At 35.7% G+C, this 14,586-nt stretch overlaps 2 protein-coding genes across 2 annotated transcripts in view; one reads left to right on the forward strand and one right to left on the reverse strand.

Moving 5' to 3' along the window:
- Positions 1-918: 918 nt before the first annotated feature.
- On the forward strand, positions 919-6,407 carry LOC127986196 (dolichol kinase). The gene is made up of 2 exons (XM_052588461.1): positions 919-1,028; positions 4,130-6,407. The coding sequence occupies exon 2, from the start codon at positions 4,255-4,257 to the stop codon at positions 5,812-5,814; it is 1,560 nt and encodes a 519-aa protein (XP_052444421.1). The 5' UTR covers positions 919-1,028; positions 4,130-4,254; the 3' UTR covers positions 5,815-6,407.
- A 2,160-nt stretch (positions 6,408-8,567) lies between these two features.
- Positions 8,568-14,586, reverse strand: part of LOC127986197 (phytanoyl-CoA dioxygenase domain-containing protein 1) — a 6,630-nt gene continuing 611 nt past the window's right edge. Inside the window, exons 2-11 of the mRNA XM_052588462.1 lie at positions 13,695-13,853; positions 13,372-13,447; positions 13,246-13,293; positions 13,069-13,124; positions 10,762-10,824; positions 10,632-10,653; positions 10,427-10,555; positions 10,201-10,317; positions 8,900-9,026; positions 8,568-8,827 (exon numbers count right to left, since the gene is read on the reverse strand). Coding sequence (XP_052444422.1) covers positions 8,782-8,827; positions 8,900-9,026; positions 10,201-10,317; positions 10,427-10,555; positions 10,632-10,653; positions 10,762-10,824; positions 13,069-13,124; positions 13,246-13,293; positions 13,372-13,447; positions 13,695-13,853 — 843 coding nt within the window. The 3' untranslated portion in view covers positions 8,568-8,781. The remainder of the gene's footprint in view (positions 8,828-8,899; positions 9,027-10,200; positions 10,318-10,426; positions 10,556-10,631; positions 10,654-10,761; positions 10,825-13,068; positions 13,125-13,245; positions 13,294-13,371; positions 13,448-13,694; positions 13,854-14,586) is intronic.

Genomic DNA, 14,586 nt, shown 5'->3' on the forward strand with positions numbered 1-14,586 from the left:
AATTTTTTACTTTTATTATTTTTTTAATTAATTATTTATTATTAAAGTCATTTATTTATTATTTATCATTTATTTATGCATGCCAGTAGTTATGTAAATGAAAAACGAATTTGAGATCGATATGAAACCTCTTTAATGATGTAAGTTATAGTTTATGAAGTGAATTGCATTATTTTACATTGCAAAACTTTATTTTCTTTTTTTTTGCGTATATATAAGGCGTTAAAATGACTCCATACATTTCTCTTGGTACAGCGATTAGAAGACTTAAGTGTCACATTCTTCAGAAATCATTCTAATATGCTGATTTGCTGATTATCAATATTTAAAACATGAGTATTTTTTCAGCATTCTTTGATGAATATAAGGATTCAAAGATCAGCATTTACGTGAAATAAAAGGCTTTTGCAACACTATATCATTCAAAAGAGTCAGTGTCATTTTTGTTTTTTGGAAAATAAATTATAGAAATGAACACTTTTTTTTTTTTTTTTTTTTTTTTTTTTTAGCAAGGACTCTTTTGTGGGTTCGAGTAACACCACGACTAGGGTGCTCTGGAGCAAGGCACTGAACCCCCAACTGCTCCCCGGACGCCGTGGCATAAATGGCTGGCCACTGTGGGGTTTTTTTTTCTCTCACTGTCTATGGAATTGACTTGACACCATAGACAGTAAAAGAAAGCTTGACACACATCTCCGAGTCTGACATATTCCCCGGGTCACGTGACCAACACAAACGAGCTCTCTCATATCACGTGACTCCGTGAACGCTTATAATACACATATATTAATAAAACACCTATTTAAAAAATTTTTTACATATAAATGCGCAATATTAACATGTTATAATTTAACAAAAATCGAGCTAAAATCGCTTTATTTTTACACTAGTCACGTGATTAATCTGACACAACGTGACCCGGTCAGTCAGCGAGCGCAGAGCAGCTGATCGCGCAAAGCACGAGTCACAGTAAAACATTGGGAACATTCTTTTGTTCGAGAACAAAGCATTAAATCGCAGGATAAAGGGTAAGATGAACCGTTATTTGCTGTAATTCGATATTTCTGCGTTTATTTACTCTGCAGGGTGTTTAATGAACAGCTGTTTCTGCAGTGAATGAGCTCTCATTTGTGCTGTAGAGTCCATCATCACACTCTCAATCAGTAACAAACCCCTATAAATAACATTAAACACCAGCATTGCGTTTAGATTTCTATTCTAATTTAATATTACGACTGACAATTCCTTCGAATATATGTATAACCATGTATCCATGTATTAATAAGCTAATGTGCTTGCAAATAAAGACATTTCCATTATAATATTATATGCCAAATAATACATTAATCGTTATTTACAAAAATGTAATTTGTATTAATATAAATAAATTTTATGATTACATAGAAATTGTATTGAATAGGGTTGTGTTAAAAAAAATATTCTCTAATATAATATTTTCAGGTTATTTATAAAATATTTATATTATATACACGTATGTTATTGTTTTTGAAACCGGGTTTTCTGGGTCCGTATAAACCCCTAATATTTCATACACAAATAAATTATATTAAAGTATAGTGATACAGGCCAGGTTTTCTCTATTATTTGTATATATTATTAATCACTATAATGCCAGAGCGTCCAAACATTAAAAGCAGATCATTTTACTTTCCCTGTCTTTTTATAATTAACCATGTTTAGAAACTGCTGGGGTTGAGCGTTCAACAGTGCTAAAGTTCACGGTGTCTAGAGTTCAAGCGCCATTGAGAAATTTGACATCCTTCTTTAGTTTCACAGTGAGAGAACAGAAGCTGTGGTCAGTACGGATGTGTCTCAAAACCTAGTTAACTCCCTATCTAGTATTTTTAGGGACATCTATCTGTTGTGCTCAAAAATGCTTCCTAGGTAGGTGTTTCTTTTATATTTGTAATTTCCATGTATATGGTAAATGGTATACTATTTACATTGTAAATGACTTAAAATAATATTATAAAATTACAATGGTATAACGGCCAAAAAAAGAATGATATTGCTATAGGATGTATTCATGTTAATTAGCTTTAAATGTAAAAAAAAAAAAAAAAAAAAAAAAAATCTGTTTTCCTTTTTGAGTCTTTCTCTGAAAAAAAAAACTAAATATGAAAATATTGTATTATATTTTGTTTATTTTAGTTTAATATGTGTCTTTGGAAAAAATAGCTGAAAATATCACATTCAATTATGTTTTAGTTGTGTTTTTTTGTGGAGGAAAAGAATTAAAAAAAAAAACATGAGAGAGCATTTTATTATTAAATAAAAGAATATAAAAAAAACCTTTACTGTCACTCACATTTTTGAACATAGACTTTATAGTACACGATCCAAACTTACATTTTTATAATTTATGAATGAAAACATTTTGTAGCATGATATTGATGTAACGTTTACATGATAATTCAATGTATGATTTTAAAATGGGTTTTAAAAGTAGAGATGTTCCGATACCCTTTTTCTCTTCCCGATACCGATTCCGATACCTGGGCTCAGGGTATCGGCCGATACCGAGTACTGATCCGATACCTGGGTGTATATCTGTATATACAGCTGTATATACTACTAGCCCTGTGTAAATTGCTAGAATTTTTTTATGGTGTGCTTCAGACAGATCCCTCAATAAAACATGAACAAATACATGGTGAACTACTGTATTTATTACAGTATTTTTATTATCTAACATGAATTTGACAGTATTATTTATTTTCTTATGCAAAAAAGAACTTCAAATGCAGCCAAAAATCTAACACCGCAAACTAAAAAAGGTATTTAAGTTTTACAATATAACTGTATAAAAAAACTGCAACAAATAAGTCTAGGAATATAAAAAAAGATCTATTAATCAGATAATCTCTAACAAGTAAAAAACAAGTAAAAAACAAGCAACCATCTAGGCATAATTATTATTATTATAGAGATGTATTATTATTACTGTAGGCTACAACAGTAGCTTTATATATTGTCAATTTACTCATGTAAACCAAACATTTATTTTAATGGGCTGCCATGAAGATCTTTGAGTGTCTGTGTTTATGATATGACAGTATTCTCAAATGAAACGGTAAATTCTCATGAAGTGACGGTTTATGCGTTCGTGTCCTCATGACACACAGCAGAGACTACAAAACAGCGAGCTCTCGCGCATCTGTGCCAGTCACCCACAGAGATGTAGATTTTGCGGGAGTAATATTTAAATAGTATTTTGCAGTTTAATATTCACAGACACTAGTATATATTCGGCTACTGTCTGGAGCCCTGCGTTTTGACTTACACGGAAGCGACTGAACGCAGTTGCCGGTACTGAATATACTCGAGAGTCTGTAACTACCGGTACTACAGAGACATACTGCTAACCACTGATCTATAATATAGTAGCGGCTTCACTGTCTTTTGGCAGTTTAGAATGTGATGAGTGATCCAGTCATATATAGATAAGGGCTGCTAACGCGTTTTCATTTCTTCTTCGCTGCTCTAAACAGGGGTTGCTTGTGGCAACACAGCACAACTTCCTGTGTTTTCAATGCATTTTGAGCAGCGAAGAAGAACCGTGCAGCGGTTAGGCAAAGCTTGCGGTCATAACTAGGTCTTTTTTAAGAAAATGGTATCGGATCGGTATATGGGTTCATGTACTCGCCGATGCCGATGCCAGAATTTGTTGTGGTATCGGAGATATTTCCGATACTAGTATCGGAATCGGAACAACTCTATTTAAAAGGATGAATTTTGAGATTTTAAGTTTTCAGTTTGTGATAGAGAAAAAGGCAACGAAGAAGTCTTTTTTTTTTTTTAAACAAAGGTCAAAACTCCTGTTATAATGTAGATTTTTGAGGGTGCACTCTTGTCTCATGTCAAATTACTTAATTTTCCTACATAATTTTTAACAAAAAAATGGTAAAATATATATTCTGGAGTCTTAGACCTTTCCAACGATATATAGTTTGTCAAGATTAGATTAGATTTAATTGTAATATAGTGAAGTAAATGTAGGTGTCCCGTATACGGGATGGGGTGACAGTTAAAGGGTTAAATTATTATTATTGGAGCATTTGATTATTTTGCGGTTGGTTTAATGATATTTTTGTGTGTCTGTACCCAGGTCTAATCTGCCGTGTGTCCAGGAGAGTGAAAAGCGGACAATGTTTGTGTGTGCACCAGGAGCGTTCTGACAGACTGCCATATTCAAAGTCTCAAATTCCTGGAAACCTTTGTTGCTCCGCAGTCATGCAGCTGGATCCCGTGCTGGTTGAATCCGCCGTGGTGTTCTCTATGGTGATCTGCGTTCACTGTGCCGTGTGGAGCCAGCTCTCCTGGTGTTGCATCGCTCTGGCCATCCAGGCTTTTTACGTGCAGCACAAATGGGATCGGCTCATTCGGACCGGCGCCGCTGTCTTCCAGTTCCGGCCTTCGGCTAACAGCGGCGTGCTTCCGGCCAGCATGGTGCTGCCTCTGCTGGGCCTGGCTTTGAGGGGGCACTGCATCGCTGTGGGGAATGTTCACATGGAGCGATTCACAATGGTCGTAACAGTGATCGGTATGATGTTGGCGCTATTCCTATCACTCATCGCCCTGGGAATCACGCGGCCGGTGCCCACAAACACCTGCGTTATAGCCGGCATCGCCAGCAGTGCCATTCTGTACACAGTCAAGCAAACTCTAACAGTCTCTGAGGTGATCGAAGTCTTGGAGGTGCTGCTCATTTTTGTATACCTAAGCTTGATTCTCTTGTATCTCCTCCCACGCTGCTTCACTCCAGGAGAGGCGCTCCTCATCCTCGGCGGGATCAGTTTCATCATCAACCAGCTCATCAAACGGTCTCTGTCCTCCTCTGGAAACGCAAACGCCGACCCACTCACGTATTTCCTCCCGGTCGTCGTGTTAGGGTTAGTGCTGCTGGGAATCTTCTTCGCCCTGCTTTTCGTATTCATGGAATCGGAAACCTGGTCGGCGTCGCTCTTCTTCCACACCATGACGGGCGTTTTGGGATTGGGGCTATTGGTTCCTTGGCTCTCCCTGCTCACGAAGCATCACCCCATCACCTGGTTGATGCATTTCATCACCGAAACCAACACTCGTCTTTGGCTGATCGGATACTGGGCGGCTTTGTCGCTTCTAGCGGTTGCCGTTGTGATGCATCAAAACAGTCATCGCTCGGCCGGAAGCAAGAAGCATCAAGCTTCGACGACCGTGCGGAAGTATTTCCACCTCCTCACCGTACTAACCTTTGCTCCTGGACTCGCACTAGATCGTGCTTTACTACATCTAGCCGCGGTCGGATGCCTCTCAGTGTTTGTGTTCCTTGAATTCGTCCGCTGTTTCCGCATCCGACCTCTAGGGGCGCCTGTGCGCCGCCTTCTTACTTTATTCCTGGATGAGAGAGACTCAGGACCGCTTATTCTCACCCACATCTACCTTCTCCTTGGCGTCGCCCTTCCAGTCTGGCTCACGCCCGCGTCCTGCATCCCTAAAGGAGGAGGCCTGCTGCCGTACGCTGGTGTGTTGGCTGTTGGAGTCGGCGACACGGTTGCGTCCGTTTTCGGCAGCACGGTGGGTGAGATCCGCTGGCCCGGCACAAAGAAGACCTTCGAGGGCACAGCAACCTCCGTATTCGCTCAGATCATCGCCGTGGTGGTTTTCCTCATCGCCGACAGCAGTATTAACCTGAACGCCAGCTACTCGTGGGTCGTGGGTTCGATCACAATGGTGGCCATGTTGGAGGCGTATACGTCGCAGATAGACAACCTGCTACTCCCTTTATACCTTTACATCCTCCTGATGATTTGAGATCAGACCCGTTCAGACAAATCAGACCATTATGCCAATGCACAGATTTCAGCAGCATTAAATTCATACGTTACAGCCCTAGTATTGAGAGTCTGGGAATCATATATATACACAGTGAATAGAAATGCACTGAAATTTATTCAAGAACAAACTGTTTCTGATGGTATTATAGAGTGAAACAGACTAGAAAACTACTTGATATTGTAAACGACACACGAAATGGCACAGAAACAGATGTTTGAAGGTGAAATGTGTATTTTTTTGCACCAGTGGCAATGCTTGTTTGAGACTCACATGACAACTTTGTCCGAAAACACAGTTTGGTGCCGCTTTAAACGGACAGTCCACTCAACAAGTATCATTTACTCTGCCTCATGTTATTCCAAATCCGTATGCATTTCTTTCTTCTCTCGAACACGGAATTTGAAGAATACTGGTAGCCACATTTGTTCGCGTCCCATTGACTTCCATTGTATTTTTTCCCCTTTACAAGGAAGTCAAAGAGAGAAAAAAACTGTTTGGTTCCCAACATTCTTCAAAATATATTCTTTTAATTTCCACGGACGAAAGAAACTCATATGTTTGTGAGTATACTACATCATTTTCATTTTTGGGTGAAGTTTACCTTTAAGTATCCTTCATTTAAATTTTTCAAGGTGTACAGGTGATGATTATGTTGTTTTGTTGCATTTATTTTTTGCGTCTTCTCAGAAGCTCTAATGTCTTGAAGCTTTTAATATTTCATCCGCTCAAATCCTGCGTCTGTCACTCCAGTATAAATGACAGGGATTGAGTTGCACATTATTAAAAAAAGAAATGGAAAATGTGATGCCCTTTATCGATGCCTACACTTGCTGAGAAACACACACAAAGACACGTGCTGGATGCAAACATTAATTATTTAAGGTTTTATTTTCTATATAATTGTATATGTTTTTTGGGAAGCACATTTCTTCAATTTTGAAATGTAAAAAAAATTATATATTGTTAATTATCCAATGCTATCTATCTATCTATCTATCTATCTATGATAGATATATATGAAATGTAAAAAAAAACAAAATCTAATGCTATATATATATATATATATATATATATATATATATATATATATATATATATATATATATATATATATATATGTATATATATATATATATATTCTAATGCAAAAAACTCAATTTGACCTTTGACCTTTTTTCATCAGAATCCTATAAAAATATCCCTGGATATTTAAAAATAAATAAAAATAATTGTGCTGTCAAACAAATAATCGCGATAAGTCGCATCCAAAATAAAAGTTTTTGGTTTAAATAATATATTGTGTGTGTACTTTGTATATTTACGATGAATATAGAAATACACAATCATACAGTATATATTTGAAAAATGTACATTTATATTATATATATTAAAATATACTAATATAACAATTTTCTTAAATATATACATGCATGTGTGTGTACTTATATATTCATAAAAAAATATACACAGTGCACACAAACTTATTTTGGATGCGATTATTCATTTAACAGAACTAATATATAGAAAAATAATATAGATAGATAGATGGTTATTTAGTTATTTTAATAATATATATTTATAATATTTAAACATTTAATAATATTTAAAACGGTTAATTTTTTTTGCATTTACAATTTGTTTTTTTACATTATAAAGTTGTGGAAATGTACATATGTCAAATTGCGAAATTCAGCAAAACATATATTATTCATTTATTTTGATTTTGTTGTGAAATATGACCCTTGACATGTTTTATCAGATTCACCGGTTTTATGAAAATATAATTTATCCTTTCAGTGTATATGCATCACTTGAGCCATGGAAGAACACCATTATATAAGAAAAATAATTAAATATAATTTTGATGCTATGAATAGGATCTGCCTTTTTGTCCAATACAATACGAAGGACTGGTAGCATAGCTTGTCGCCTTAAAAAGTGTTTTGTATTTTGAATAGTTCGATGCTAACAGTGGTGTGTCTGCATGGGTCTGTATGTAGGAGGCACAGATCACTGTCCTGTAAACGCATGTATGCAGTTCAGCTGGTGTCTTTACTCTGATAAAGATTGCAGAATTATGTGTTTAAACTTGAATTTATTCATGATATTTGACTGAGGCCTTTTTTGTCGCTCTCAGCGTGTTGTGGTGAGTGTTTTACGTTGACGGTTGTCATCGATACTGTGGTTGAAGTGTCAATCACCTGTTCGGTTTGAAGTGCATTCTGGGACATCTGCATGGTTTGAGTGTAAACTTGCTTTTAAGCTACCTGACAATTGTGATAAAATGTGTTACTCTATGGTCCATATTTTGAGATTGGGATATGACGGAGATTGTTGGATGTTTATTTTGTAAATCAGCATTTTTAATGGTGTGTATTTACAGAAAACAATACTTTTTTTCAGCATGAAACAAAAAGTAACTTTCAGACTATTGTGACAAAATCTTTTTCTATGTTGAATTTCATGTCTTTTGTTTTTCTGTTTCAGCATTGTCTATAAATATTATTTTCCAGGTATTCCTGACATGATAATTACAGTTTGGTCATTTATTGTCTTCATCAGGAAATCCAGATTATACTTATTATCAAATGTTCATACATTTTCTATATTGTATTGATTTTGTTGGGTACTTTTTTTGTTGAGTATGGTTCGTTAAAGGAAATAAAGTGGATTTCTAATCAAACTGAATGTTTCTTATTTTCTAAAATTCTGATTTTGAATAAACACTCTTTGGTTAACAAAAACTAGCCTTTTATTAATACTGTTGTGGTTGTAGGTGAAACATACAGATGATTCAAAATGATTAACGGTTTTGGGTCCCTTCACAAAACTTCATATTTAAAGAGGTGATCGTTTAAAAGGCTCATTATAGTCACGTGACCGATCTCTTCAGCATCGTGAGTGATGCGTGTTATCAGGTCTGTTCTGGTGCTATTTCTGTCTTTAGGTGTAGAGGGAGGGGAAGGGCAGCTCTTCCGTTGGTTGTAGCCTGAGAGACAAAAACAGATTCCGTTTACAAACTAGGCTTTCTACGAAGCTTCCCAGCATGCACTGTTCTTACCAGTTCTCAGGACTCCAAACAGTGCTTTGAGACTCCATGATGTGAAAGGTATAAACGTGGCGTGAGGCGTCAGATGTGTTTGCAGCGCTGCGGTGGACGACTTCACCGTGAATCAGAACCGCTCCACCTGCAGTAGCACAAGCATTCGACAAAAGTGGTGATTGTAAATAAAAGTGGTAAAAAAATAAGAAATGATTATCGTATTTTACGGACTATAAGTCACACTTTTTTTCATAGTTTGGCTGATCCTGCGACTTATAGTCAGGTGCGACTTATTTATCAAAATTAATTTGACATGAACCAAGAGAAAACATTACCGTTTCCAGCCGCCAGATGGCGCTCTGTGCTGCTCAGTGCTCCTGTAGTCTACACTGAAGACATAGAGCGCCCTCTGGCGGCTGTAGACGGTAATGTTTTCTCTTGGTCCTAAATAAATGCAGATATGTTTTTTTCCTCGTCATGACATTTTTTGGACTGATGCAACTTATACTTATAGTCCGAAAAATACAGGTACTTTTATTCAGCAAGGATGCATTAATATTGATCAAAACGGACCTTTATGTTTACTGTTACAAAAGGCTTCTATTTCGTTGTTGTTTAAAAAAAAAGAGAAAAAAAAAATCATGAATGTTTCTCGAGCAGCAAATCAGTATCTGAAGATCATGTGACACTGAAGACTGGGGGAAAAAATGCTGAAAATACAGCTTTGCTTCACAGGAATAAAGTATATTTTATAATATATTTCAATAGAAAAGTTATTTTACATTATAATAATATTTCACAATTTTATTGTTTTTACTTACATTTTATCGATTAAATAAATGCAGCCTTGGTGAACAGAATTAAATCTAAAATATATAAAATAAAAAAATATATAAAACTTAATATGAAAGTTTCTGTAATCGTGTTGGGTGTTATAGTTCAAGTATTTAAAATTTGAATTATATTTGAAAATGAAAAAATATATTTTGTATGTAAACCCCTAAAACTTAAAAAAAAAAAAAAAAAAAAAAAAAAAAAAAAACACATTACCAATAAACCACTTTTTATTTTATTTTTTTTTAATGCAGAGAACAAAAACATACAAAAGCATACATCACATAATATCAACCACAACCAAAATTACATTTAATTCACAAATGCAAATTCCCCAACTGTAAACCGGTCATCTCTGTTTTCCTAAAAGAATTTGAATGTAATTTCAGTATCTACTAATAAGAAAGCTATAAGAACTGGTAGAATTTGCTCAGCCTTTGATCTCCTCGTGTAATTATGTTTAGACGATGGCCCTCTTGACTCACCTTTTTTAACAGGAACTGGAACGAAGAGCTTGTCGTCGTAACTCTTCTCTCGGCCAATGAAATCAGTCAGAGGAAACGTGCCTTTAGGTGTCCGCACCATTCGCCTGCTAATCCCATCTAACACACGCAGGAAAAGGTCCACACAAACACATTTTAAATGCAAAATACAGCTTCACTCAAACAGCACGCATGCACTAATGAATCTGCCGAACGCATGTGAGCTCACCGCGGTGTGATCCCGGTATGAACCACAGACAGCCGTTCTCCAGCGTAGCGTCTTCCAGAGCGATCCACACGCCCATCACTCTTCCCAGAGGCTGCGTGTACAGGAAGGTGGCGTCCTGGTGAGGGGTCACTGGAGTCAAAGATCAAAGGTCAACCAAGAGTTTCTGTACTGCATTCCTATTGGTTAAAGAAAGGGAGGGTTTTACCTTCTCCACCAATCCCTGGTTGCTGTTGACAGAACAGGCACAGAAGAGGAGAGTAATAAAATAATTACCTTTACAGTATGTGTGTAAGTAACAATATACAAGTACTGTATGCAGGACATATGAACTGTACCTTAAAGATGTACATACTCTGCAGAATCACAGGATTTATCAGGCCGAGTTTCTTTACCAGATTCTGCAGAAAAGAAACAAACACACATTTCTCACACACACATTTTGCGAACTAAAGCGTTGGCATAAAGAAAAGAGTGAAGTATATTTCTTTTCTTTCTGACATCAAGATGGTTAAACAGTGTTTTGCTAGTCTTAGCTATAAACCAGAGTGGTTTAGGTCAGGATTATTTTTGTATTAATATAATATCACATTACTAACAGTACTTCTTAATTTTTTTAGTTATACGTTTTTATATATACATATACATATATATATATACATATATATATATACATATATATATACAAACATATATACATATATATACACATAAATACACACACACACACACACACACACACAGTACTGTGCAAAAGTCTTAGGCACGTTAGTATTTTCACACCAAAGAATGATGTACAGCCAGTTAATTATATATTTTGCTGTAGTAGGAAATATCAGTTTACATTTCCAAACTTTTGCCATTAATATGAATAATAATCTAGTGAGATTTTTGAGTGCACAAGCAGTCTGACAACAGCCGGTGCTACACACGGAGATCTGATCTCACCATCATCGAATCTGTCTGTGATTACATGAAGAAACAGATGAAACTGAAACAAACTAAATCCAGAAGAACTTTGGACGGATCTCCAAGACGCTTGAAGAAACCTTTCTGCATATCTACCTGAAAAACATTTTTATTTTTATATTTTCAGTTTTAGTCATTCTGTTATGTGCTTCTGTCATTTTATTAAATATTTCTATATAGCTTTAATTTTTATTTCAGATATAGTTTTAGTAATAATATATTTAATTGGTTTTTATTTTCATATTTTCAGTTTAATTGAATTTACATTTTAGAAATTGTTATTTGCTTTTGTATGTTTTTATATTTCTATGTAGATTTAGTAATGTTAGTTTTAGTAATATTAAATTTTTTTTTTGGTTTACATAAGTAATTTTGTAATGTGCTTTTGTCTTTATTATTTTTTTTCATTTCTTTATAGCTTTAATTCATTAATATATTAGTTATACAGTACTTTAACTTATTTTCATCAATCTAATATCTAATATTTATTTCAGCTTTTTTCAAATACTGAAATGATTTATAATGCTTTTAGTTTTAGTTTACAACACTAGTCTCTGGGTTGTCTGGATTTAAAGAGGTCTCCCAAGAGCTTTTCTCCTACATCAGTGGTTCCCAACCTTTTTCAACTCGCGGCCCACACAACCAAACACATATGTTTGCGCGGCCCACTTCAAATAAATTTACTGACCCCGCTATTGTTGGGTTAATAACTTAGTACTCAGAAGCTAGATTTTAAACTATATTTATTGAATAAACTAGGGCTGTGCAATATGGACAAAAAAAATAAAAAAAACTATCGCGATTTTTTTGATCAATTTTGCAATTGTGCTTTTACAGTCATAAATGCATTCAGGATTAATTTGAAACATATTTCCAAAAGAAAACCAATCAGAGCTTTATCAAAAAGTTGTAACATCTCTAGAACAGACATAAGTCAAAATTATCACTATAGTGAAGATGTAAAAAAATTTATAGACTTGTGGCAAAAAAAAATAAATAAATAAAAATCCTGTATACAGGGACTTTTTTTTTTTTTTTGCCATGCATTGTTCATAGAGCTCATTAATTGTAGCGGTGCCTCAGGTGTTTGCAGTGTGTATACAGTATGTGTATGCGGTCAGCAGTGAGAGCGCATAAATAACGCGAAAGCACATTAAAATAATGCACGAGTGCGAATCTCTCTGTTCGCAGCAGATTTCCTTTGCTCTGTCACAAAACCGGTCGTGCTTGCTCAGATACACGCTGCTTTGCGAGGAGAGAGTGTGCACACTTAAAACGTGTCTCCTCTCACTTAAACTGCATCCTGTTCACTAACAAATTCACTCTATGCTCATGTGTTAGACATGAATTATTTTCGCACGTTTTTATTTCTAGCCTTTTACCGCAGTGAGAACGCTCTGATCCGTCAACATTGGCTCAGAAAAAAGGCGCATCACAGACAGTGTGTGAACCTGGAGTTAGGCATATGCGCACGCTCAAATCGTGATTTTAGGACGTTTTCTTTTAATCGCACAGCCCTAGAATGGACTGGAAATGAACAGAAAATAATTGGCGGCCCACCTGCAATACCACCGGTTGAAAACCACTGTCCTACATCTTCCCATTTTGACATGAGTGTACTGTTTACATAAAAAGACCAGAGTTTACATTTGTTTACATGGAGGTTTGATCATTACTTGAATTTTGGGAGAGTGGGTGACCGCTTTAAACAGCGGCTCATAAGCGTGGAGAGCTGTGGGAAAGATAAAACACAAATACTTATGAGCAAATAATGATATATGATTAATGACAAGTGACAGGTTATGTTTAAACATGACTGAATTGTATGAAATGCTATTTTCGTAGCTACCCACCGTGTCCGATTTTGTTCAAGGACCGTTCTCTTGGCACGATGAACTCTCCTGAAAACACATCATGAGATGAATGCGCTGTCTTTTTCTGTATCTCAACATGACAAACACAGCAACTAAACTACAAACCTTTATCATCAAACACTCCTTTCTCAAAGAAGAAACGGATCTGGTCTCCACTGGTGATGAAATAGTCCGCATTTCCCTGGACAAACACCAAATATGATCATGACAGGACTTTTTTTTCTTTTTATGCTTCTGAATGTACATGGATGTACAAGGGTCACTTTTCCAGTTATGACAGGGTTTGTTACTAACTACATTTACCTGCATCTTTACCCAGAAGCATTTGGTTGCATGAGGGAAGTAAAGCGTAGAAGAACGTATTATCGTGGCACTACTGTAAATGCTTGCTGATGATGCATTCTGGGTATTTATCTGGACCAGTTTACCTGTTTTTTAAGCTGCTCGTCGTGGTCAGTGGAGAACTGTGTCCTGCAGTGTTCAGGAACGTCCATCCGCTCAATGATCTCACTCATTCGGTCCCGTAAAGCGTCACACTCCTCTGGGGACAGAAGGCCGTCCAGCACCAGATGGCCCTCATCCCAGTACTGCACAGTAAAAACATACCACAGACCTATTCAATGCACATTCAAATGTGATTAGGACATCATTTGCTGTTCCCTGAGCATGAGGTACAGTAGTGGCTTAGGAGGACCAGCTTATGACCTGCACATGAATAGCTTAAACCATTTTATGACCAACTAAGGACCAGCTTAAACCAGCTCAAACCACCTGCCATGCTTCAAAACATACCAAAACATTTTTTTTCAACAGTTAAATATTTCTGTATTTTACATGTACCATGGTAGCTGCATGGTATTCTTCGAAGTACTGTGTAAATAAATTACTATGTAATATTAGTATGATCATTCAGTGTCACCATATGATTAAAAGTAATGTGGTATTTCCATCCTCGTACTATTTAAACAATAAAATAATAAATAAATAAAACGTAATGTGTTTTTGGGGAGAAAATACAGTTGATTTACGTTTCCTTTTTGCTTTCTTTATTTGAAACTGCGCAAAATGCAAATCCGCTAACTTTTGTTTTGCTGTTGTTTTACCGTCACATGATGATCGCTGATTCAGAAAAATAGATATTTTTTTTTTTGTGAGGTAAAGATTTGCACGTTTATAAAATTTGTTAATTTGACATCATGTAGAAATTTAAATTTCGTTTTATTAATCTTTACAAACAGTAGAATAAAATACATTTTCCAGGAAATCAAAAGACTGTGATTGGTCCATCATCAACAGCGCTGAGAAAAGTAACGTTAATAA

This window comes from Carassius gibelio, chromosome B21 (genome assembly GCF_023724105.1).
Source record: "Carassius gibelio isolate Cgi1373 ecotype wild population from Czech Republic chromosome B21, carGib1.2-hapl.c, whole genome shotgun sequence".
In the NCBI taxonomy this organism is placed as follows: domain Eukaryota; kingdom Metazoa; phylum Chordata; class Actinopteri; order Cypriniformes; family Cyprinidae; genus Carassius; species Carassius gibelio.